General features: G+C 44.0%; 1 protein-coding gene across 2 annotated transcripts in view; it reads right to left on the minus strand.

Annotated features, from left to right (window-relative positions):
• DPH7 (diphthamide biosynthesis 7) overlaps positions 1 to 23760 on the minus strand; it is a 28659-nt gene extending 4899 nt beyond the window's left edge. Inside the window, exons 1-9 of one of the 2 annotated variants that reach the window (XM_037797968.1) lie at positions 23631 to 23760; positions 22814 to 22947; positions 22344 to 22431; positions 19975 to 20069; positions 19431 to 19603; positions 7126 to 7198; positions 6944 to 7009; positions 6514 to 6683; positions 5240 to 6268 (exon numbers count right to left, since the gene is read on the minus strand). In XM_037797968.1, coding sequence (XP_037653896.1) covers positions 6000 to 6268; positions 6514 to 6683; positions 6944 to 7009; positions 7126 to 7198; positions 19431 to 19603; positions 19975 to 20069; positions 22344 to 22431; positions 22814 to 22839 — 960 coding nt within the window. In that variant the 5' untranslated portion in view covers positions 22840 to 22947; positions 23631 to 23760 and the 3' untranslated portion in view covers positions 5240 to 5999. Of the gene's footprint in view, positions 1 to 5239; positions 6269 to 6513; positions 6684 to 6943; positions 7010 to 7125; positions 7199 to 19430; positions 20070 to 22343; positions 22432 to 22787; positions 22948 to 23630 lie in introns of those variants that run through there. The other variant, XM_037797967.1, reaches the window with a different exon arrangement.
• Between the last annotated feature and the right edge of the window lie 2205 nt (positions 23761 to 25965).

A 25965-nucleotide genomic window follows, 5' to 3' on the forward strand; every position in this document is an offset into this window, starting at 1 on the left:
ACTGAGTCAGTAATTTAAAAACCTCCATACAAAGAAAAGCCAGGATCAGATGGCTTCACTGGTGAATTGAATTCTATCACATTTAAAGAAGAATAAACACCAATCCTTCTCAAAGCGTTCTAAAAAATAGAAGGGTTGGGAACCCTTTCCAACGCATTCTATGAGGCCAAAGACAATGCAAGGAAACTATAGGCCAATATCCTTTATTAATACAGATGTAGAAATCCTCAACAAAATGCAAGCAAACCAAATTCTGAAGTATATTAAAATCATTATGCGCTATGACCAAGTGGTCATAAAAGCAAAAAACTGCCAACCAAGAATTCTATATCCCACAAAGCCATCTTCAAAAATGAGGGAGAAATTAAGACATTCCCAGATAAATAAAAACCAAGGGACTTGGTCACCAGATGACCAGCCTTCCAAAAGATGTTAAAGAGAGCTGTGCAGGTTGAAAGGAAAGAACACTAAACAACTGACTGAAGCCACATGAAGAGAGAGAGATCTCCAGTAAAGATGACATAAGTAAATATAAATACCAGTGCAATTGTATTTTTGATACTAATAGCACTTTTTACTTCCTTCAGGATCTAAAAGACAAATACATAAAACATAAAGAAAAATCAATGGGTTGGGACCCATACTGCATAAATATGTCATTTGTGACAAGAACTGCATAAAGCTGGGGAGACAGCAGGGTATTAGAACATAGGTAATGTAAACTATTGAAGGTATTAAGTTTGTATCTAAGCAAACAAGACTGTTAAAGATTTAGGATGTTAAATTTAAGCCCCATGGTAACCACAAAGAAATTATCAGACTACACAAACTCACGGAGACAGAAAGTTACCAGGGATGGGGGCAGGGGCACTGGGGAGATAACAGAAAATGAGTGCAGGGTGTCCGTTTGGGGCACAATGGACAGTGGGGAGGGTCCTGCCACATGGTGATGTGATTAATTTCACTGAATGGTATGTTGGGGGGGGGGAGTATGGAGGATGGGAAGATTTATGCTATATGTATGTTTCCACAATTAAAATTTTTTTTTTAAATAGAGAAACTAAAAAATAATGACACAAATACAATACATGATACTGGATGGGATCTAAGAATGGAGGAGAAAAGGCTCAAAGGGACATTAGGGCATATGAACAAACTGGAATATAGAATGTCAGCTTTATAACAACCTTAAATTTACTGCACTCGATAAGAGCACATAATTGAATATCCTTGTTCATAAGAAAAGTACATGGAAGTATTATGTGTTCAAGGAGCATGATGTATATACAACCTCCCTGAGTCACTGGAGCACGATGAACTTTTTAATAAACAGTGTTGGGACATCTCCATACAGCATACATAATAAAGCCTAAATTGGATCAAAGTCCTCACTGTAAAGAAATGAAAAGCATAGATGTATTAGGAAAAGAAAGAAAAAAAGCAGGTGAATTCTTGTATAATTTGGGTGTAGGAAAAAAGAGCTAAGACTCAAAATCCAGATTCAATTAAAAAAAATTTGATAAATTTGACTATATTAAAAAAACTTTTGCATGGGGGAAAAATCACCAGAGGTCAAGGCAAGACAATAAACTGAGACTTTGCAACACATCTGCAACATATTATATAACAGAAAAAAGGTTAATATCCCTAATGTGTAAAGAATGCAGGAGGGAGGGCCGGGAGGGGGGTACCCAGAAATGAGACAGTAAAACAGGCACAAGAAATACAAAGATAAAGATGACATAAGTAAATATAAATACCAGTGCAATTGCATTTAAATATATATATATATATCTCCTACCTGCGTCCATTGAAAAGATGCTAGAACCAATCACATCCCACCAGCTATGAGCAAACCACTGACTACTGCCAAGAGATACAGGACTCTGGAGAAATAGCTAATTCTAGCTGTGACAGAAGTAAAATACAAAATAAACCTGCATTATAATGAGCCAAAAAGTATACAGAAGTGCTATAAAAATGATGGGACATGTGAAAAGAACACAGGAGTCATCTTAACAACAAACCAATTACTAATAAAGAGACTGAATCAGCAATAATCAAACCTTGAGTCAATGTAGGTTGTTTGTGTATTTCTAAGAATTTGTCCATTTTATCTAGGTTATCTACTTTATTGGCATACAGGCCCTTTTTATTTCAGCGGGGTCATTTCTGATTTTCATTATATCATCTCTCTTTGTCAGTCTAGCTAAAAGTTTGTTGATTTTATTCATCTTTTCAAAGAACCAACTTTTGGTTTGTTGATTCTATTGTTTTGCTTTGGTTTGTACTTCATTTATCTCCACTCTTCTCACTCCAGACTTAGTTTGCCTTTCTTTTCTGAGTTCTTCCAGTTTTGAGATTAGTTCTCTGATTTGAAGTCTATCTCCTTTTTAAATGTTCTGTCCATTATTGAGAGTGGTGAATTTAAGTCTCCTATCATTAATGTAGAACCATCAATTTCTCTCTTCAAATCTATCAGTATTTGCTTTCTATTTTGGGGCTCTGCTGTCAGGTGCATATATATTTCTAATTGTTACAGCTTCTTTTGAACTGTCCCCTTTATCGGTATGTAATGACAATCCTAACAAAGAAAAGCCCTCAGAAAATTAAGTAAGGAACTACCATATGACCCAGCAATCCCACTACTCGGTATAAACTCAAAAGAATTGAAAGCTGGGGCTTGGAAAGATATTTGCACAGCTATGTTCATAGCAGCATTATTCTCAATTGCCAAAAGATAGAGGCAATCCAAGGGTCCATCAATTGAAGAATGGATAAATAAAATGTAGCATACACATACAATGAAATATTATTCAGCCGTAAAAAGGAGAGAAGTCCCGATATATGCAACAACATGGATGAACCTTGAAGACATCATGTTGGGTGAAATAAACCAGACACAAAAGGACAAATGTATAATCTCAGTGATTTGAAACAATTAGAATAAGTGAACTCAGAAAGTCAGAATCTAGAATATAGGTTATCTAGAATGATGGGGGATAGGCAATGGGAAGTTAAGGCTTAAAATGTACAGGGTTCCTATTTGGAACGATTGACATGTTTTGGTCATGGATGGTGGTGATGGTAGCACAACACTGTGAATGCAATTAACAGCACTGAAATGTGCATCTGAATGTGACTAAAAGGGGTTTTGAAATGTTAGATTGTATAAATGGTCACAGAATAAAAATTTAAAACATACATGGAACTATACTACCTAAACAGTGAACCCTAAGTTAAACCATGGACTTTAATTAATAGTTCAATTACAAAAATGTGCTACCATCAATTGTAACAAGCGTTCCACACCAATGCAAGATGTTGATGGTGGAGTAGTGTATGGGAATCCTGTATTTTATGCATGATTGTTCTATAAACCCATAGCTTCTCTATTAGAGGGTAAAAAAAGAATTGTTACTGTTATGTAAATGATTGATAAAATGCACCTGTGATGCCATGTTGTGCTTGGGCTTCAGCTTTTCTTTGTGGATCGTTTTTTGATTTCTAATTGAATCTCTTGTTACGGGTTTATTCAGATTTTCTATTTCTTCTTGCATCTGTTTTGATAGTTTGTGTGTTTCTAGAAATTTGTTCATTTCAATAATGAGATAGAAGTTACAAAAAAGAACCAAATAGAGATTCCGGAGCTGAAAAGTGTAATAAAAATGAAAAATTCAGTGAAGGGGCTCAAACTGCAGATTGGAGGAGAAAAGAACAAAGGTTCAGTGAACACAAAGATAAGACAGTTGAAACTGACCAGTCTAAGCAGCAGGAAGAAACATGGAAGCATAAAGAATGCACAGAGCCTGAGGAAGAGGAACCTGTAGGGCACCATCAAGTGATGGACCACACGCATCGCAGGAATTCCAGGCAGAGGAGACAGAAAAAGGGGCAGAAAAAATGTTCAAAGAAATAACGGCCAAAAACTTCCCAAATCTGAAAGATATGAATATACAAATGCAAGAAGTTCAAAGAACACAAAGTAGGATGAACCCAAAGAGATCTACACTGAGAAATATAATTGCAAATACCAATGATAAAGGCATTATCTAGAAAACTGCAAGAGAGAAGCAACAAGTCATGTACAAGGGGTCATTAATAAGATTAACATCCAATTTCTCATTAGAAACCACAGAGGCCAGAAGGCAATGGGAGGAAGCACTTAAAGTGCTGAAAGAAAAAAATTGTTATCCAAGAATATTCTGTCTGGCAAAGCTGTACTTCAAAACTGAGGGAGAAATTAAGACATTCCTGGAGAAACAAAAGCTGAGGAAGTTCATCACCACTAGACCTGCCTTACAAGAAGTGCTACAGGGAGTCCCTCACACCGAAAGGAAAGGACACCAGACAGTAACTTGAAACTGTGTGAAGAAATAAAGACCTTTGCTATAGATAACTACATGGGTAGGTATGAAGGTTTTTATTTTAAAACTTGGAAAATAAATGTTAGGATACAGAGAAATTAAAAACTCTAGTGTATTATTGGAAGGAATGTAAAACGGTGCAGCCACTGTAGAAAGCAATATGGCCGTTCCTCAAAAGCTAACTATAAATTACCATAACACCAGCAATTCCACTTCTAGATATATACACAAAGAAGCTGAAAGGTCTCAGAAAGACACCTGTACGCCGATGTTCATAGCAGCATTATTCACAATAACCAAAAAGTGCAAACAACCCAGGTGTCCACAAGCAGACCAATAGGTAAACAAAATGCAGTACGTATACACAGTGGACTGTTACTGGGCCATGGAAGGGATGAAGTCCTGAGACCTGCTGCGACATGAAAGAACCCTGAAAACATCGTGCTCAGTGGAATAAGTGAGACACATAAGGACAGACATTGTATGATGTCACTTATACAGGTGTCTTGAAATAGCACATTTGCAGAGATACAAAGTGGATTAGAGGTTACTAGGGGATGGGAAGAGAAAGGGAATCTGTTTGGTGGATACAATGTTTGTAAATAAAATTAATTTTTTAAAAAAGAAGAACACTACAGACCAGTATCTCTCATGAATAGAGCAAAAATCCTTGATAAAATACTAGCAAACTGAATCCAGAAACATATAAAAGAATTATACACCATGACCAAGTGAAATTTATCCCAGATATGCAAAAGGTCGGTATAATATCCAAAAGACAATTAATGTAATATACCATACTGACATAATAAAAAAAAACAAAAACTATATCACCATCTCAATAGATTCATAAAAAGGATTTGACAAATCTCATACCTTTTCATGGTTATACTTAACGAACTAAGAATAGAAAGAAACTTTCTCAACCTTTTAAGAAGCATCCACAGAAAGCCATACGTCACGGGAATGACCAAGACTCCCCCAGGATCATGAACAAGACAAAGATGTCCGCTTTCGCTCCTTCCGTCCAACCCTGCACTGGAGGTTCTAGCCAAAGCATTTAGGCAACAAAATGAAATAAAATGAATAAAAATGAAAGGAAAAGAAAAAAAGAAAACTGTGTCTATTTGCAGATGACATCTTACATACAGAAAATACTAAGGAATCTACTTTATTAGATAATGATTATTGCATCAATGTTAAATTTCACAAAGTAATTTTACTGTCATAATATAAGGGAATGTCCTTGTTGAGAGATTCATACTGAAGTAATATCTGCATCTTACTCAAATGATTCAGCAAGATAATAATGATATATGTATGTTTAACTGTATACATACACAGAGAAAGAGAGAAATAAAGCAAACACAGCAAAATGCTAACAAACAGTGAATTTAGGTGAAGGATATGTAGAATTCACTTGCATCTCTTCAGTCAGATGGGAATTATTTCAAAATAAAATGTTTTGAAAACAAAATAAGTGAGAAAAAAAAGAATGGAAGTGAGAAAACAGAAACAAGTATAAACAATTCTTGACATATTTCAACACAAAGAGAAAGCAGAAGAACAGGGTAGTAGTCAAAGGGCTGGTGGAGTCTAGGTAGAAGTTTCTTTTTTTTAAGATGAGGAATATTACAGTATGTTCATAAAGATAACAGGAATGAATCTGAAGAGACAGAAGAGAAAGGAGCACAGTGGTGGGAGTGGGATCCGAGACCGAGAAGGAACTGGCTTTAGGGGACAACACGGTTCATCCGCTTGGACAGGAGAGAAGGCGGGGCGACCAGGGCACGAGCAGCGCTGAGCCTGATGAATGGCTGGGTCCCACCCAGACAGTGCAGCCCACAGAACAAGGGGCAGGCGTCTGAGTGCGTGTGAAACATCGGACCATGGCGTCTGAGCTATCAGTGGGAAGGAGAGCCATGGGTCAAGGTGGCGACAAGGACTGGAGGTGCTGATGGGGTCGGGGGATGGCAAATATTCAGCAGGTGCCAGAATATTTGAGGTGAGAACCATGGTTAGGGAGCCGAGTCCTTGAAAACGGGATTCTGGAGTTGATGCAGATGTGGCCCCAGGAGCACGTGGAGGGTGCGGGGAACTGAAAGCCGCCACCGAGGCCCAGCTGCCCGGGGCCCTCCCCACATACCTGACTTGTGGCAGTCGAGGATCTTAAAGCCACCGTGCATGCACGCTGCCAGCAGCAGGTGGGGGTGGGAAGGGTGCCACTTCAGCCGCCACACTCCACCCTGCACCGGTGTGTCTGCAAACGGCTGCTGCATGTTCCGAGTGTCCCACAGCAGAATGTGCTCGTCGTAGCTGAAACCAACCAACCACAGCAGAACGTTCAGAAGAGCCAGAGCCCCCTTATGGCCTAAGGCCCCCAACGTGGCAGGGAACATCTCCTGGCGAAACCCAACCCTCCCATGCCTCCAGGACAAAGATCACCTTTCCCAAACCCAGATACCTTAAATATTAGCTGAAGAGTTGGCCCGCTGACATATCACGGTGGGGCAACATGGGAAAAGAAGCGAAATGGCCCAAGAAGGACCCCTGTGAACTGACTCGAGGGGACTCACCTTCCCGTGGCCAAGATGTGCTCCTGATGTGGACTACTCTGGATGCTGCACACACCCATGGAGTGTCTACAAGCAGAAGGGCAACCCCCTGAGCAAGCAGCCCAAGCAGGCCAGCTTCTCCCGTGGGAAGTCCGTGAAGAACAGTAATGGGGAGGGGCTGCTGTTGAACCCTGAGCTCTGACCTCTCACTGGCGAACAGAGGTGAATTAGGCGCGCTCCTGGTGTCCCAGCCTTTCAGGAGCCCATCGTCCCCACCTGGTGGAAACAGAGAAGCCTGTCAACAACGGCACTGACAACTGAAAAGGCCATTTCACAGGGACTGGAGTTACGTCTGTGCATAATTCCCCCAGGGGCATTTCCTGAGTGTCTGCAGGCTGACCCCTAGGCAGAGGAGCCCCCAGTATGACACTCCTGGGAGGGTCACCACTGTGCCCTAACTTTGCCTTCAGACTGGGAAAGGGGCCTGCAGGGAAGCAGGAAAGACTGACGAGCGTACCTACAGGAAAGAAAGGGCAGAAGAGGAAGTTGTAGGAGCATGAGGTGCCACAAGGCCATTACCGGTGGCGACAGGGATCTTGTCACACAACGGCAAACGGCTTGCTCTAAGAGCCCTTCAACCAATGCCCCAGACTGCCACAAACCAGAGAACCCCAATTCAGAGAACCTCAGAGCAGCGTATTAAGAATGGCACAGAGGAAGCAGTGAGCATGAGGACTTCTGAAGGTTCCAGAACCTTCAGCACACCCCCATATGGGTTTTAAAGGGAAATTTTGTAACATTATAGAATGAAGGACCCCTGTGCTTGCTTGGGGAGAACTGAAAAGATGGGAAGAATGAGGGAATTGGTGCCCTGACCCACAACCAGTCTTTGAAGGAAAGCAATACCAAGAAGTTGGGTGGATGTGGATCCTAAGGAAGAGAAGGCAGGCTGAAGATCTGGGCCCCCAGGAAGGGTGAAGAGGAGTGAAAGGAAAAGGCCTAGGCATGAGCACACCATCCTCCAACCCACCTGCCCCTCTACCCACTACCCACCCACCATCCAAAAGATACTCAGTGAACACACACTATGGATGCCTGTACCAGGCACGAGGGATATGGGAGGAAAAGGATCTACGATTAAGGAGACTCCCAGAATTATTTAACCCAGTCAAGAAGCCTGTGGGTCAGCCTCAAATATGAGTTGCCACAAACAATATGAGCTAGGGGAGGCTTCTTCACACACTTGTCTCCCCCGTTCTCTCAAATCCCACGTCCACGCAATCAGGAAATCCTGTCGGGTCTACCTTCACATATACCTAGAATCCAGCCACCTGTCTCACCTCCACTGCTACCAGCTTGATGTAAGCCACTCTCACCACTCACCTAGATAACATGCTCTGTCTACACTCAACGTATCAGCCATTTAAAACATAAATCGGAAAACGTCATCCCTCCGCTCAATCTTGCAATAGCTCCAATTTTGTTCTGAGTAAAAGCCAAAGTCCTTCCCATGCCCTATAAGGCCCTATGTGATCTGCCCCATGACCTCTGACCTTACCTTCTTCTATACTACTGCTCATGCAATGTCTTTCTGACCACATCAGCTACTTGCTCCTCTTCTAAGACTGCAGGCTCACTCCCACCTTAGGGCTCTGCATGAGCTGCTCCCTGTCTAGCTCTCCAGTGGCTGGGGCCCTCACCTTCTTTCCGTCTGTGCTCACATCTCACCTTCCTGGCAAGGTCTGCCTTGGCCATGCTATGCAGTAGGACAATCGGCACCTGCCAAAGCACTCCTGATCCCCGGCCCTGTTTTATCTTTCTTCTTTCCAAAGCACCTATCGCTTCAGATACACCGTAAAATTTCTCTATTATATATTATGCTGAGTGCTTACTGTCCCTCTCCCCACCCTAACGTAAGCTTGATGAATGCAGGGATTCTTGTCTGTTTTGTTCATTGATGTATTCCAAGCACCTAGAACACTGCCTGGCACATACTAGGTACTCAATAAATATTTGTTGAATAAATGAATGGGAAATTAATATTGTCCCACCTCCACCCCTGCTCTGAACTCGCCAAGCCTCAAGATAGAGCTAATCCAAGAATGAGAGACCTCAAAAAATGAAATCTTTAGGGTTCTTCCTGAGACTGAGCAGCATGTGACAGGAAATACTAGAGACACAGACCGAGCCCTGAAAGAAGATACACATTAGCCCACAGCCGCCCGGGGTGCGAGCAGGGCCAGGAGAGCAACGACAGCCTCACAGGCCGGGCCTGGCTGCTGAGGCTGGGGGCTCTTCAGCCACAACTCTAAGCTAGAGCCTGCCAGGATCAACATGCAAAGGAAACACAAGATAAAACAAGGGAACTGCAAAGAATATGGAATTCTGGAAGAAAAGAAGATGGGGGGGCAGGGATTGAAACTAAGGAGAAGTCACTCAGAACCAGGCTAGAAGGGCAGGCACAGCCCGTGTTAGGCCTCGTGCATCTCATCAAGCCTTCTGGATTTTACCCAAAGTGAAACCGAAGCTGAGAAGGGTTGAACAAGAAGTGAGATGGGATAAAGTTTGCAAGTTCTTAAGACAATCCCTCCGGCTGTAGTGTGGAGGCTGACCCAGGTGGGGCAGGAAGGCGGGCGGGGAGCACTTTGCACTCTGCTATGACAAACTGGATGACAGGTGGTGGCCTGGCCAGGCGGACACAGAGAAGAGAGAAAGGGATGGCCACTTCTGAAGAAGTCTTAGAAGATAAAATCAACACGAGCCAGGATCATGGGGCAGCGTGCAGGTTTCCACGCTGGCTGCCAGGTTTCTGACCTGAGTGACCAGGTGAACAGAGCCACCACCTCCCAGGACAGTGGACAATAACGAAGTCTGTGGTCAGGGCAGTGTGGGGAGTAACAGGCTCAGTCCTGGAGAGCCCAGGAAACATCCTAGCAGGGGTGGTGAGTAGCCAGCAAGACAAATGGATCCAGTGCTCAGAAAAAAGTTCTGGGTTAAAGAACCACAAATATGGTTGTTTCTGGAATCTAGATAGTAACCGAGGCCAGAAGAGTGACAAAAGGATCCAAGACAGAGACCCTAAGAAACCAAACACTTCTGCACGGGGGAAAGGAGCCAGCAAAGTAGAATGACGAGTAGTCAGAAAAAGATAAAACCAAGTGGGCACTTTCTCAAGATAAGCGAGGGAGAAGAAAGTGCTGGAAAGAGAAGCCAGGCATGGGGCCCACCTCTGAGGAGCCAAGGCCAAGGAGGAAGGAGGGTGCACACTGTCCTGAGCAGCATGGCAGTCCCCAAGAACCCCAGCAGGAGAGGTGTGGTAGAGTGGTCCAATGGGAGTGGGGTGAGATCCATGCGGTTTCCTGACAGTGTATCAGAATAATCCTGACCCCAGCTCCCACCTTGGAATTCAGTCCACTGGCAGCAGTGGGTGGAGTAGAAATGAAGAAGCAAGATCTTTCTGGCTGTCTGCAAGTTCAGCGGCTCCTCTTCTGTCCTCCCTTCAGACACCAATGCCTTCTACCTTCCATGAGTTATCTCCCCCTAGCTGGAAGCCAACTAAAGCTACCTTATTACTGCAACCACAAATTCTGTTAATTTCTCATTTCCACATCAGTGTCCCCCAAATAAAAATCACTTGCAATACCAGGAAATCCGTCCTGTGTCTCTAATGCCTCCTTTTCCTTTAGAAGGTAAATGTATCCACAAAGCAATGAGACCAACATGGGGTCCAACACTGCAGCCCGGAGGCAGCATGAGGCAGTGAGGTTCTGCGCGATCGCTCAGACAGGGGACAAGGACGAGGGCCTGGCCCAGAGACCACCGAGCAAGGACACCACAGCCTGCTGTGCTACGTGCCCCTCTTCCAACATAGTCAGAGAGCTCCACCATGGGCCAGGCCCAACACCTGAGGGGCTTGTCACACCTGAAGCAAACTGGTCATCAATTTCTAAGGACTGGCGTAGAGAGAAGTACCAACTAGCAGTCTCTCACAAAATTCCAAACAAATCTAACTGAACAAACCTAACTTTCAATGGACCACAACTGCCTGATTCATATTGTAATTGTAATTGATCTTGAAAAAATTAGACAATTTAAAAGAAAACTAATAATGGCTAAAATTGCACACAGTGAGATCAGAGACTGTGGGAAAATGGCAGGAAGGTCCAGGAATCAGTTCCTCCACTAAAACAACTACAGGCAGACTTCATTTAATTTCACTTTGCTTTATTGCACTTTACAGATACTGTGTTTTTTACAAATTGAAGGTTTGTGGCAACCCTGCAACAAGCAGGTCCATCAGCACCATTTCTCCAACAGCAGATGTTCACCTGGTATCTGTGTCACATTTTGTCTCTCTCCCTCTCCTCAGGCCTCCCTCTTCCCTGGGACACAACAACACTGAAATTAGGCCCATTAATAACCTACAGTGACCTCTGAATGTTCAAGTGAAAGGAAGAGTCACACATCTCTCACTTTAAATCAAAAGCTAGAAATGATTAAGCTTAGTGAGGAAGGCATGTTGAAAACTGAGATAGGCCCAAAGCTAGGCCTCTTGAGCCAGTTAGCCAAGTTGTGAATGCAAAAGAAAAGTTCTTAAAGATAACTAAAAGTGCTACTCTAGTGGACACATCAATGATGATAAAGCCCAATAGCCTTAGTGCTGATATGGAGAAAGTTTGAGTGTCTGCACAGAAGACCAACCCAGCCCCAACATTCCCTTAAGCCAAAGCCTAATCCAGAGCAAGGCTCTAACTCTCTTCAATTCCATAAAGGCTGAGAGAGGTGAGGAAGCTGCAGAAGCAAATTTTGAAGCAAGCAGAGTTGGTTCATGAGGTTTAAGGATAGAGGCCATCTCCACAACATCAAAGTGCAAGGTGAAGTAACAGGTGCTGAGGTAGAAGCTGCAGCAAGCTATCCAGAGGATCTTGCCAAGACAATTGAAGAAGGTGTCGATACTGAACAACAGATTTTCAACGTAGATAAAACAGCATTCTGTTGGAAGAAGATGCCATCTAGGGCTTTCATAGCTAGAGTTGGGAAGTCAATGCCTGGCTTCAAAGCTTCAAAGGAGAGGCTAACTTTCTTGTTAGGGGCTAATGCAGCTGGTGACTTTAAGTTGAATCCAGTGCTGATTCAACATTCCAAAAATCCTAGGGCCCTTAAAAATTATGCTAAATCTACTCAGCCTGTGCTCTATAAATGAAACAACAAAGCCTGTATGATGACTCATCTGTTTACAACATGGTTTACCGAATATTTTAAACCCACTGTTGAGACTCACTGCTCAGAAGAAAAAAGATTCCTTTCAAGGTATTACTGCTCATTGACAAGGCAACTGGCCGTCCAAGAGCTCTGATGGAGCTGTACAATGAGATGAACGTTGTTTTCATGCCAGCTAACACAACATCCATTCTGCAGCCCGTGGATCAAGGAGTAATTTCGTATTTCTTAATTATTTGAGAAATACATTTTGTAAGGCTATAGTTGACAGAAATAGTGATTCCTCTGATGGCCCTGGGCAAAGCAAAGTAAACTGAAAATCTTTTGGAAAGGATTCACCATTCTAGATGCCATTATGAATACTGGTGATTCATGGGAGGAGGTCAAAATATCGGCATCAACAAGAGTTTGGAAGAAGCTGATTCCAACCCTCATGGATGACTGTGAAGGGTTCCAGACCCTAGTGAATGAATGAACTGCAGAGGTGGCAGAAATAGCAAAAGAACTAGAATTAGGCATGGAGCTTGAAGATGGGACAGAACTGCTGCAATCTCATGATAAAACGTTAATGAATGAGGAGTTGCTTCTTACAGATGAGTAAAGAGTGTTTCTTGAGATGGCTCCTACTTCTGGCGAAGATGCTGTGAACATTGCTGAAATGACAACAAAAGATCCAGAATATTATATAAACTTACTTGATAAAGCAGTGGCACAACCGAGTTTGAGAGGATCGATTCCAGTTTTGAAAGAGATTCTACCGTGAGTAAAATGCACCAAATAACATTGCGTGCTACAGAGAAATCTCTCAAGAAAGGAAGCATCAATCAATGAGACAAACTTCATTGTTGCCTTATTTTAAGAGTTTGTGAGAGCCATCTTAAGCTTCAAAAGCAACCACTACCCTGATTAGTGAGCATCCATAAATACTGAGGTAAGACCTTCCACCACTAAAATGATTATGATTCACTAAAGGTTCAGATGATGGTTAGCATTTTGTTAAAATAAAGTATTTTTAATTAAGGCATGTGCATGTTTTCCTGACATAATGCGAATGCACACTTTAATAGACTATAGTATAGCATAAACATAACTTTTATACACACTGAGAAACCGAAAAATTCATGTGACTCGCCTTATTGGTTATTTGCTTTATTGTGGTGTTTTGGAACCGAACCCACAATATCTCCAAGGTATTCCTATACACATTGTGGGAGTCCCAGAAAGAGAAGAGAGAAAGAGGCAGAATGAATACTCAAATAATGGTAGAAAGCTTCCCAAATTAAAGACATGAATATGGACATTCAAGAAGCACAATAAACCCCAAACAGAATAAATTCAAAAAGAACCATATGTATCATTTAGTTTGTTCTTCATTATCTAGTTCCTTCAGGTGCAAAATTATGTTATTGATTTGAGATGGTTGCTCTCTTTTAATGTAGGTGCTTATGGCTATATGTTTCTCTAAAAGCAATATTTTCATTGCATCCTGTAAGTATTGATATGTTATATATTCATTTCCATTTGTCTCAATGTATTTTCTAAATTCCCTCTGGTTTATTCTGTAACCCACTGGTTATTTAAGAATGTGTTGTTTAATTTCTACCTATTTGTGAATTTTCCAGTTGCCCTTCTGCTACTGATTTTAATTTTATTCCATTTTGGTCAAAAAAGATGCCATGATTTCATGGTTTTTATGTATGTTGTGGGTTACATGTGGTCTAACCTGGGGAATGTTCCATGTGGACTTAAGAAGAATGAACACTCTGCTGGGACAATTGGTCGACAGTGTTGTTCAAGACCTCTATTTCATTATTGATCTTTGTTTTGTTATTTTAAAAATGTTTTTAGCTTTTTCTTCTTGATTATTAGTTCTTTTTTTGTTTTGTTTTGGTTTTGCTTATTATTGTTTTTCTTTCCTTGTTGATCTTCTGTCTAGAAGTTCTATCAATTCTTAAATTTGGGAAACTGAAATTTCCATCTGCTATTGTGCAAATCTATATTGCTCCCTTCAATTCTGTCAGTTTTTCCTCCATATATTTTGGTGGTCTGTTTTTGCATGCATATATATTTATAATCATTGCATTTTTTTGACATTGTTAAATGACTATGTCACAAAATGGTTATCCATTTTCCTCTTGGTGGACATTAAAAATGTGAGATATTAGTAAAGATACTGTTGATATTCATACACAAGTCCTTACTATAAACATGTGTTTTCATTTTCCCTCAGTAAATATCTGGAAATACAAAAGATTAAACAAACAAATGCCCAGATACATAGTAATCAAACTGTCCAATGCCAAGGACTAGGAGAGAGTTCTGAAAGCTGTAAAAGAAAAGCAACAAGTTATGTACAAGGGAGTCCCTGTAAGTGCCAATTTCTCATTAAAAACGATGAAGGCAAGAAGGTAGTGGTATGAAATATTTACAGTGCTGGAAGAAAACAACTGCCAGCCAAGAATTTTATATCTGGCAAGACTTTCTTTAAAAAATGAGGGACAGATTCAGACATACCCAAATAAATAAGAGCTGAGGTAGTTCGTCACCACTAGACCTACGCTACAAGCAGTGCTTAAAGGGAGTTTTTCAGACTGAAAGAAAGTGCACTAGACAATGGTTCAAAGAGTCATCAAGAAATAAAGACAGCTATATGGGTAATTATAAATGCCAGTACTACTGTATTTTTTGTTGGGTAACCCCAGTTCTTACTTCTTACGGTTGCTAGAAATGCAAATACACAAAAAGGAACAATAAATCAATGGTTTTGAATGTACAATGAACAAAGATATAATTTGTAACAGGTACAAAAAAAGTAGGGGGCAGAGTAGGGTATAGGAACAGTGTGTGCCTGCTATTGAAGATAAGTTGGTATCAAATCAAATATGATTGTTAGTATGTTACATTTTAACTCCATGGCAACCATAAAGAAAATGCAGGAAAAATATATTCAGAAAGAAATGAGAAGGGACTCAAAAACACACATGCAAAAAAATACAAAAAACCCCCCACAAATACGGCAGCGGGCATTAACAGAAGAATTGAGGGGCAAAAAGGTAAAATGGTATAAAACTCTCCAGTCAAAAGGGACAGACTGGCAGACTGGATAAAAAGCAGGAACAAACTATATCCTGTTCACAAGAGACACCCCTTAAATTAAAGATAAAAGTAGGTTGAAAGTGAAAGGGAAAAAATATACCACGCAAGGAGTAACCAAAAGAGAGCTGGGGTAGCCATACTAATATCAGAAAAAAACAGACTTTTAAATCAAAAACTATTATATGGGATAAAGATGGTAACTACATACTGATAAAGGGGATAATTCAACAAGAAGACATAACAATTATAAATATATGTGCACCTAACAGCACAAAATATAAAGCCAATACTGACAGTCTTGAAGGGAGAAACTGACAGTTCTACATTAACAGTAAGAGATTTCTATACAGCACTTTCAATAATGGATAGTACATTTACACAGAAGATCGATAAAGAAATACAAGACTGGAACGATACGTTAAACGAGCTACACATATATATAGAACACTTCACCCAACAAAAACAGAATATACGTTCTTCTCAAGTGCACGTGAATCATCATCCAGGACACACCATACATTAGGTCACAAAACAAGACGCACTAAATTCAAAAACAGTGAAATCATACCGGGTATCTTCTCCGACCACAATGGAATTAAGCTAGAGAGCAATAACAGAGGGAGAAATGGAAAATTCACAAATATGTGGAAATTAAACAATGTACTCTTAAATAACCAATGGGTCAAAGAAGCAATCACAAGGGATTAGGAAATATCTTGAGGTAAATGAAAGCAAAAACACAACAACCAAAACTTACGGGATGCAGTGAAGACCGTGCTGAGATGGAATTTATAGCTCTAAATGCTTACATTAAAAAAGAGAAAGATCTCAAATCAGAGACCCACCCTCACTATTAGATGATCTAGAAAAAAGAAGAACAAACTAAAGCCAAACAAACAGAAGGAAGGGAAGAACTAGAGTGGAGATAAATAAAAGAGAATACAAAAACAGAATCAGCAAAAGCAAAAGCTGGTTTTTTGAAAAGATCAACTAAAAAAAAAAAACCTTTAGCTAGATTGACAAAGAAAAGAGAGGACACAAATAACTAAAATCAGAAACGAAAAGGGTCACATTATTACCTACCTTACAGAAACAAAAAGACATAAGAGGATACTAAGAACAACAACACACCAACAAGTCAGATAACCTAGAGGAAATGGACAAATTCCTGGAAACACACAAACTGCCCACACTGGCTCAAGAAGAAAAAGAAGACTCAATAAATCAAGAACTAGTGAAGAGATTGACTCAGTCATCAAAAACCAAGAAAAGCCCAGGACCAGATGCTTCACAGGGGAATTCTACCAACATTCCAAGAAGTAAAACCAGTCTTGTTCAAACTCTTCCAAAAAACTGAAGAGGAGGCAGTACTCCGTAGCTCATTCTAGGAGGCCAACCTCACCCCCATGCCAAAGCCAGATAAAAATGCCACAAGAAAAAAAAAATTACAGGCCAATAAATATAGACGCAAAAATCTCAACAAAATACTAGCAAACCCAATCCAACAGCACATTGAAATAATTCTACACCATGATCAGGTGATATTAATTCCAGGTATGCAAAGGTGATTCAACATGAGAAAATCAATTAGCATAATACATCACATTAATAGAACAAAAGGAAAAAAACACATGATCATTTCAATTGATGCAGAAAAGGCACATAACAAAATCCAGCACCCTTTCTTAATAAAAGCACATAGGAAACTAAGAATAAAAGGAAACCCTCAACAAAATAAAGGGCGCATAGGAAAAACCCACTGCCAACAACATACTCAATGGTGAGAGATTTAAAACTTTCCCTCTAAGATCAGGTACAAGACAAGGATGCCTGCTATCACCTCTGTTATTCAACATTGTACTGAAGTTCTAGCCAGAGCAATTACTCAAGAGAAAGAAGTAAAAAGCACCCAAATTGGAAAGGAAGAGGTGAAACTTTTCCTAATTGCAGAGGATATGATCCTGAATAGAGAAAATCATGAAAAATCCACAAACTGCTGAATTAATAAATGACTTCAGCAAAGTGGCAGAGTACAAGATGAATATGCAAACATCAACAGTGTTTCTATACACAGTAATGAACTGAAGAAAAAAAAAATCAAGAAAAAAATCCCATTAAAATAGCAACTAAAAGAATGAAATAACTAGGAATAAATCTAACCAAGGATGTAAAGGATTTTGCAGAAAATTACAAAACTGCTTAAAAAATCAAAAAGACCTAAATAAATAGAAGGCCATTCAAGTTCATGGATCGGAAGATTAAATATTGTGAAGATGTTAATTCTACCCAAAGCAATTTACAGATTCAATACAATCCCAGTCAAAATTCCCACAGCCTTCTTTGCTGGAATGGAAAAGCCAATCATCAAATTTACATGGAAGGGTAAGGGGCCCTAAATAGCCAAAGCCATCTTGAAAAAGAACTAAATTGGAGGACTCACACCTTCTGATCTTAAAACGTATTACAAAGCTACAGTAATCAAAACAGCTTGCTACTGGCACAAGGACAGACAGGTAGACCAATGGAATTACCTGAGAGTTCATGTTTATGGCCAACTAACTTACGACGGGGTACCGAGTCCACTCAGTGTAGAGTATGGTGCTGAGAAAACTTAGGCAATATTGTTTATATGCAAAAGAATGAAGGTGGACCCCTACCTAACGCCATTCACAAAAAGCAACTCAAAATTGATCAAAGACCTAAATATAAGAATAAGAACTCTAAAACTCCTAGAAGAAACAACAGTGAAGCATCTTCAAGACCTTGTGTTAGGCAATGGTTTCTTAAGACTTTACACCCAAAGCACAAACAACAAAAGAAAAAATAGATAAACGGAATCTCACCAAATTAAAAATTTTTGTGCATCAAAGGATTTTATCATGAAAGTAAAAAGATAAGCTACTCAATGGGAGAGAATACTCGGAAACCACCTGATATGGGTTTAATATCTAGACTATATAAAGAAATCCTACAACACAACAAAAAGAAGACAAACAACCCAATTAAAAAAATGGGAAAAGACTTGAAAAGACATTTCTCCAAAGAAGATTTTACAAATAGCCAAAAAGCAAATGAAAAGGTGTTCTACATCACCAGCTTTTAGGGAACTGCACGTGAAATCCACAATAAGATACCATTTCACACCCACTATTTAAAATATGGAAAATTATAAGTGTTGGAGAAGATGTGGAGAAACAGGAGCACCCTTCAATTGGGGGGAATGTAGAATGGTGCAGCTGCTATGGAAGACAGTTTGGTGGTTCCTCAGAATATAAAGTATAGAATTACCAAATGATACAGCAATTCTACTTCTAGGTACACACCCCAAAGAATTGAAAGCAGGCACTCAAACAGATATTTGCACACCAGAGTTCATAGGGATTTGATTCACAATTGTCAAAAGATGGAAGCAACCCAGTGTCCATCAACTGATGAACGGATAAATACAATGTGTTTTACAAATACAATGGAACATTATTCAGCCATGAAAAGGAATGAAGCTCTGATACATGAGACAAGCATGAACCCTGAAGACATCTTGTTGAGTGAAATAAGCCAGGCATAAAAGGACAAATATTGTATGATTTCTCTTATACGACAACTTAGAATAAGTAACATCACCAAGGCAGAAAGTAGTTTAGTGGTGGTGACCAGGGGTAGGGCAGAGGGAAGGGGCATTACTGCTAAGTGAGTATGAGTTCTCGTGTAGGGAGACAGCAGTCTGGAAACAGATAGTGGTGAAAGCTACGGTTTTGACAAGGCACTTCATATCAAGGAATTGTCCATTTCCAATGGTTAAAATAAAGTTTCTGTTATGTATCTTTTACCACAATTAAAAATAAATTTTAAAAAACTGCACAAGTGCAATTAGCACAAGTATCAAATCTTGATAAAAACTAGATTATAAATCATCACAAGAAAACTTGACTTGGTAGAATAAAGGTCATAAAGTAAAAATTCACCCCAGTTGGAAATATAACTGATTAATAAACCCAATGTTCTTTGTAAAATTTCCATAGAAAATAATGTATGACCAAAAGTAATTTCACCAAAATAAGAAATGAAGAGCAGCAAAAACAGCGACCAACTGTGCTGTCGGGAAAACCGGCCGCAGCACCCCTCCCCGCCGACGCCCTGGGCGCAGGCCTCCCTCCGGCCACAGGGGCAGGGCCGCCGCGCGGGGAGCACCAACCTGAGTACACGGTCTCCGGGTGCCAGTAATCAAAGGCGGCCACCCAGGCCTCGAAGCGATGCGCCGTCCAGGCGGCCACTGCCTGCAGCCCGGGGCCGGTCTCCGCCACCGCCAGGAGGTGGAGCTGCCCCTTGGAGTCGCTGCTGACGATTTTCAAGGGCTGGTCGCCGGCCCTAGACACAGAGAACCAAGGGGCAAACCGGGGACCCGAATCCACTCGCCCACCACACCCCAGGGCAGGGCAGAGGCTGTCCTCCGCCTTGTACATGAACGCGAGGCCTCTTAAGAGGCTTGCCTGGGTATGTGGCAAAGACCAAAATTACCATATGGCTTGCCAAGAGAAATTTAACGCCAGCTTCTCTCAATGAAAACATTATCACCATTTATTCAGAATGCTGCAATATTTCTTTTTTATAGATTAACACCAGTAATGATATTCCCGGGTTTGGGAGCCATAATCAGGCTAACTTAAGATGGCTTTTTCTCTCTAGCGAACACAGGAATTGACAAAGACTCAGGGCCCCTCACCAACCCTAGCCCTTACCTTCCAGCTTTCCCTGTGGACCAATCAAGGGACAAGGCCAGACACTGCTCCCCCAGGGCAAGGCTGGAAAACTGCTGCAGTGTGCAACTGCCCTTCTACAGGAGAGAAAAGCTCCATCAAACGGAAGCTACCCCAGAAACCAGAAGAGTTTTCCTGATTTACCTAAGTCATGGCTCCCTCCTTGGCTCCTAGAGGGAGCTAAGGGAGTTACTGACGCTTACAGACACCACAGCCTGAGCCCCCGAGCAGCTCCTGAGGCTGGCCCCCTGCCTTCCTTGGGAGAGAATGACTCTTGGCTTTTCACACCCACCCAGAGTCCAACACTCCTAGATGCCTTCATGAGGCCAGGACGGGCTAAGGGGACCTTCTGGTGTGCGGCGGGGGAGGCCACTACATTTTATCTCCAAAGACGCCATTCCCCTGGTTTCCATCTCAGAAGCCACAACGAGCCATTAAAATGCTGTTTCAGTTTTCTAGCATCTGTGTACTTTCAGGAGACAAATTACACACAGGGATTTCATCACCTAAGTAACCGGACAGTGCTCAACTCCATCAACAGGCTCCCAACAGGCTGTCTGTCGAGGCCCTTTCTTACGTTTATCTGCTCCTGCCTCGAACCCTGGTTCTGGGGCTCACAGTCTTCCTAAGATATTCCCTCCCTCGTTCCTCAGGCAGGGCTACTTTTGTCGGCTGGCCTCTAAGCAAGGCTCTTTCTACACTGGCCCTCAGTGGCCAGGAATCCAAGCCTGGCTGAAGCTGAGCTCGTCCTACTCACAGTACCTGCACTGGGTCCTGCCCCCCACCTCCCCCTCCTCTCCGAGGGCAAAGGCTTTCCGGGCATCCAGCAGCTACGTCCCAAGAGTCTGTACCACAGACAGCCTAAGGAAGCCCTGGGCTGCTATCCCAGAGAAACGAAGGACTCTACTGTTAATCAACTTTTACACAATGCATCTTTTCTATATTGATACAACCAATTCACCAGTCTTAAAAGGGAGGTGCTTTCTTACTAAAACAGCCAAAAATCCAATCTGGCTGCCATTCTGGAGACCAACAGCTACTTGTTGAGAATGAGGGTGCAGATATTTTCCTCAGTTGGGCAAACCTCACCCAATCTCAATGTGCCGAAGATAAAGGCACAGGTGGTTTTCCATTTCAGGGCAGACTTGAATGAGCCTCCATTTCTCCAGAAGGCACCATGCGAGGTGTTGAGAGGACAGAGAGATGACAGAGGCACAGAGCCTCACCATGGGGACTTAAAAATCGGAAATCTGCCAGAGAAGGTGAACACCTGAAGCTGCCATTACTCGACTACCTTTAACCTTGAGAGCCAGGCCTCAGGTTCCTTATTAGGAAATGTGAGTAATAAGTTGTCTTGGGTTATAGCCTTTTACAACCCTGGCAAAACACCTCTATAACTGAAATATGTATCTGCTTGAATAAAAACACTGTTGCCTTGACTCTTTTTAAACTGCAATCTTCCTTCAGTGGGCTATACGTTGGCCTGGACAAACCCTTCTATAAAGTACAAAGTTAGTGTTCCAGGAACTGCAGGCTGTGGGACGGCTCCAGTGCTTAGCTCCCCATTTTTTTGGCAAAGACATTTCTCAAATTGTGTTCATTTTTTGTTAAGACAATATTTCTCAATATGATTTCCTAAGAACCCCTAAGAACAGCAAGGAATGAACATATACTGCAAAGGTCTGGGGATACAGCTTATAAAGCAGCCTGCCCCGGACATAAATTTTCTTTGAAGACTCATTTTACCTTTAACTAATGTTTTTTAAATGTCTTGCCATCATGTAAATCCAAAACTCCAGGAAGATAAACTGCATTTATCCTGATGCTTTTTATGTAGCCTTGGCACACCACTGCCACCCCTGGGGGTACCAGAACTCCAGTTTTATAAACACAGAATTGGGGCAGAGCCTTGCCGACCATTCACTTTACTCCACTCATGCCACTCCCCACCCCAACACCCCCCCCATCAGACCCAGCCATTCTGTATGGGTCACTGCAAGACACCACGAAGAAAATCACACAGAAAGTACATGCTCTCCTAATAACTGGTGGAAAATATCATTTTACACAGGAAGTTCATTGCTGTTCTTAGCTGCAGCAGCAGCAGCCCCAGACATAGTTGTCCAGGCCTTCCTTATAGAACTTTCAGATTCACGGAACAGTCTGTCACTCAGCCTACTGCTGTTAACATGTATGGTGACTTCCTCTTGGAGTGAGAAGCAGAACCCAGTAAAATTTAAGATTCCACACAACACTAGAAAAGAAAAATGTCAGTCTTGGCCAATCCTCCTTCCCCAAATCCCCTCCAGATGGGTTCCTTCCCCCTCTCAAGCCTGCTTCTGGACACTGACCTCCGATCCCACCAAGCGGAGCAGCTCTATGGATCCACCAGCATCTGCCAAGCCCAAGAGGGCATGGCCAGCCACCGGGACATGACACCTGAAGAAAGAACCCACAACTCAGTCAGAGCATAGAAGGACCCAAAGCACAGGAGAGCAGTATACACCCCCGGGGTTCACTATTTAAATTTCAACTCCAAAACTGGGTTAGAGCCTACAATTCTGATCCTAAACAAAAGATTTCCTCCTCATGAAATTGGAAAACTGGGTCACTTTCCCAGTGGATCCTGCCTCTAGGGCTAGAGTCAGCTGACAAAGGAAATGAGCCCCAAAGCTAACACACCCATGTGCCAACAGGGGAATTACAGCAGGAAACAGACCAAAGCGCAAATGTCTCCCATCTTGTTGAAGACAGCAAGGCATTAAGCTCCCTGGTACGCATGACAAATACCGTACCCAAGTGGTTTTTATCCAAGTTGTACCATTTCATATCCAGGATTGCAGACATTTCTCTTCTTTGGATCTCAATCAGGGGTGAAGCAGGGGTCTCCTCGTTGAAACTGTACAGATATAGACGACCTAAACGGATGTGAGGCTCATCAACATCCAGTTCACTCTAAAAGAAAAGCAGATGTATTCTCTGATTACCCTAATGGGGACTGAAGCACTCACCCGACAAATAGAGAGGGGGGTCAAAGGAAAAGAGAAGGCTTGCCAAGATGGCCAAAGGGCAGAACTCTGCCTGGAAGCAACACATCCACTTTCCTTGAGCTGGAAAAGTGTCTCTTCTCATGCACATGATGAATAAGATGAATAAGCAAGCTTTCCCCACTAAGCAGAACATGCGCCTCCTAAACCAGCCAACAAGGACAGCTATCTCTAGGGGAAACCGCAGCGCTCATGTGTCTGCAGCCCTCCTGGTTCAGGTCCCTTGCTCGCGTGCTCCTTCTCAAACGTGTCCCAGTTTGGATTCCTGGTCTTCAAGAGATGAGGTACAGTTCCTAAGAGCGCATCTCCTCCTTCCTGTAGACTTCACCGGGAAGCCTGGGTCATGCCTGCTGCAGGCTCCGCTTTCGGGAGGTCCCTACTTCTAACCTACGTTCTGGCCACGGCCAACCTCCCCATCGGCGCCTCCTGAGATTCCCCGCCCGAGACTTGCTCCTTCAGCCTGCACTGTTGTACACCTGTGGTCGGCTCTCCCGCCGCCCCTTTCCGCGCCCTTCCTTACACCCCTCCAGCTCCAGGACGTTCTGACTAGAGCTGAAACGCCCGTGGGGGAGCGCAGGCGGCCCCGCGCACCTCGTCGGCGGGCTTGTCCTCCGCCCTCCGCAGCTGGTATGTCCCGCACGCCAGCACGCGCCTGCAGCCCTCCAGCGGGCACCACTCCACCGAGTCGGCGGTGTACTCGGTGTCCACCACCTGCAGCAGCCGGCCGCGGCCCCCCGCGGAGCCCTGGGCGGAGATGAGGGACGCGGCAGACGTGGGTCCGAGCACCGCCGGGGCGCCGTGGCGCCGGGACCGGGTTGACGACGCCAGGGTGAGAGCCGCGGCGGGGCGGCGGGGCGGCGGGGCGGCGGGGCGGCGGGGCGGCGGGTGCGGGCAACCACGCGCGGCGAGCGCAGACCGCGGGAGAACAGCAGAACCGCAGCGAGACCCGCTCCACTCCAGGCAGCGGCGCCTCCGACTTCTTCCGGGGCGCCGGGGCAGGACTTCCGGCCGCGTGGACGCCTCGCTCGAGGACCGGTTCGCGCGCCCCCTGCTGGCCGGGGGACCTTAGGGGCGTGCTGCGGGGGTATCCGAGTCAGGGTTAGCCCGGGGGCCCCAGGGTCAGGGTCAGGGATAGGCCAGGGAACAGGCAGGACCCCAGGGTCAGGGGCAGCCCAGGGGGTGGGTGGGAATCCAGGGTCAGGGTCAGGGTCAGGCTAGGGAACGGGAGGACCCCAGGGTCAGGGGCAGCCCGGGGGGGAGGGTGGGAATCCAGGGTCAGGGTCAGGGTCAGGCCAGGGAACAGGCAGGACCCCAGGGTCCGGGTCAGGGTCAGGCCAGGGAACGGGAAGACCCCAGGGTCAGGGGCAGCCCAGGGGGTGGGTGGGAACCCAGGGTCAGGGTCAGGGTCAGGCCAGGGAACGGGCAGGACGTCGGGTCAGGGTCAGGGTCAGGCCAGGGAACGGGCAGGACGTCGGGTCAGGGTCAGCCCCGAGGCAGGAGGGACTCCGGGGCTGATGGCAGCCAAAGCAGGGAGGCACGTGAGCAAAGGGCCTGGACAGCAGGGTCTGCCCGGAAGGCCTCCGCTGCCCTCCGTCTCTTCTGACATCCACCTGGGATGGAGAAGGCAGCAGAGTGCAAAGGGACTGTCTGCTAGGATGGCAGAGACGAGGGATGGGATGAGACCGTGGAGACGGGGTGAGGGAAGGGAACCAGTGGGCTGGGACAGGCGGGGTGCAGGGCAGGGCTGCCATGTCTGGTGTGGGAGACTGGTTAAAGAAAGTGCACTCTACAGTAGCCCTGGGGAAAGCAATTCTTGAACACGTTGAGACTGAAAGATAAGTGGACACAGGCAACTCAGCCTAGGGTTTTGAGGCAAGGCTGTGGCTAGAATACAGCGTCGGGAGCAGCAGCCACCAAATACAGGTAGCAAAAAAGGGTGGCCAGTGGGGCCAATGATCTTCTTAAAAGGCCTCAGCCACACATGTCCACCTGGTTCAGAGTGCTCAGAAGGTCGGCTGGGTGGAAACAGGTGGTTTCGACCATGTGAAGCCTGAACTGTCACAGAATAGTGAAGATAGACACAGTGATAAGACCAAGACGACTGGGGTCATCAGAAAGACCGTGCCAATCAGGGAATGGCCATCAGTGAGGGTCCTCTTCATGGCACCATGCCAGTGAGGCACAGCAAAGCAGGGAAGGAAAGGGGAGCTGTCCCACAGCAGACCACGGGTCCTCTAACAGCAGCCAGGACCAAAGAGGGCAGGCAGCAGAGAGGCTGTCAGACCCGGCCACTACTCCAAGCATGTGGCAAAGGGAAAGGCTGTAGGCCCCAGCCCCGGCCCCTGCTCCAAGCAGGCTCACCAGGCTGGGCAATTGCTGTCATACCGAAGTCCTGGTTGAGAAGCTCAGGACATCCAGAGCAGCCACAATGCTGGTGGAGGCCTCGGGCCCCTGCAATTCTGCCAAGAAGCCCAGGCCACTCCTCTTTTCAATGTAATTTTCTTACAACTAAGTAACCGCAGAACTAATGTCAGAATCAGGAAGGTACTTCAAAGCCCCCATTCTCCAGGAAGATTCAGGAGCCAACCTGGCTGTCGTCCTGAGGATGCAGAGGCCACCTCTGTCCTGGTGGGAGGTTATGGTCAAGGAGGGGACACTGGGGAAGCAAGTAGCCCATCACCTGTACACTTGAAAACGGCCTCAGCTTGTCCATGTTACAAGAACAGAATCACATGGTGCAGAATGACCCCTGATGTAAACTAGGCACTACTGTTAATAGCGTAATGCCTCATGATCAAGCCCAGCCTGTGTGGCAGCCTGAATTTGTACCCAGGAAAACAACAGGTTCTTGAACTACAGGTGTGAACCCACTGGAAGTAGGACTTTTCAGTTAAGTTTAGGCAAACTGAACTAAGATGGGTCTTAA

This window comes from Choloepus didactylus, chromosome 10, assembly GCF_015220235.1.
Source record: "Choloepus didactylus isolate mChoDid1 chromosome 10, mChoDid1.pri, whole genome shotgun sequence".
NCBI lineage: Eukaryota > Metazoa > Chordata > Mammalia > Pilosa > Megalonychidae > Choloepus > Choloepus didactylus.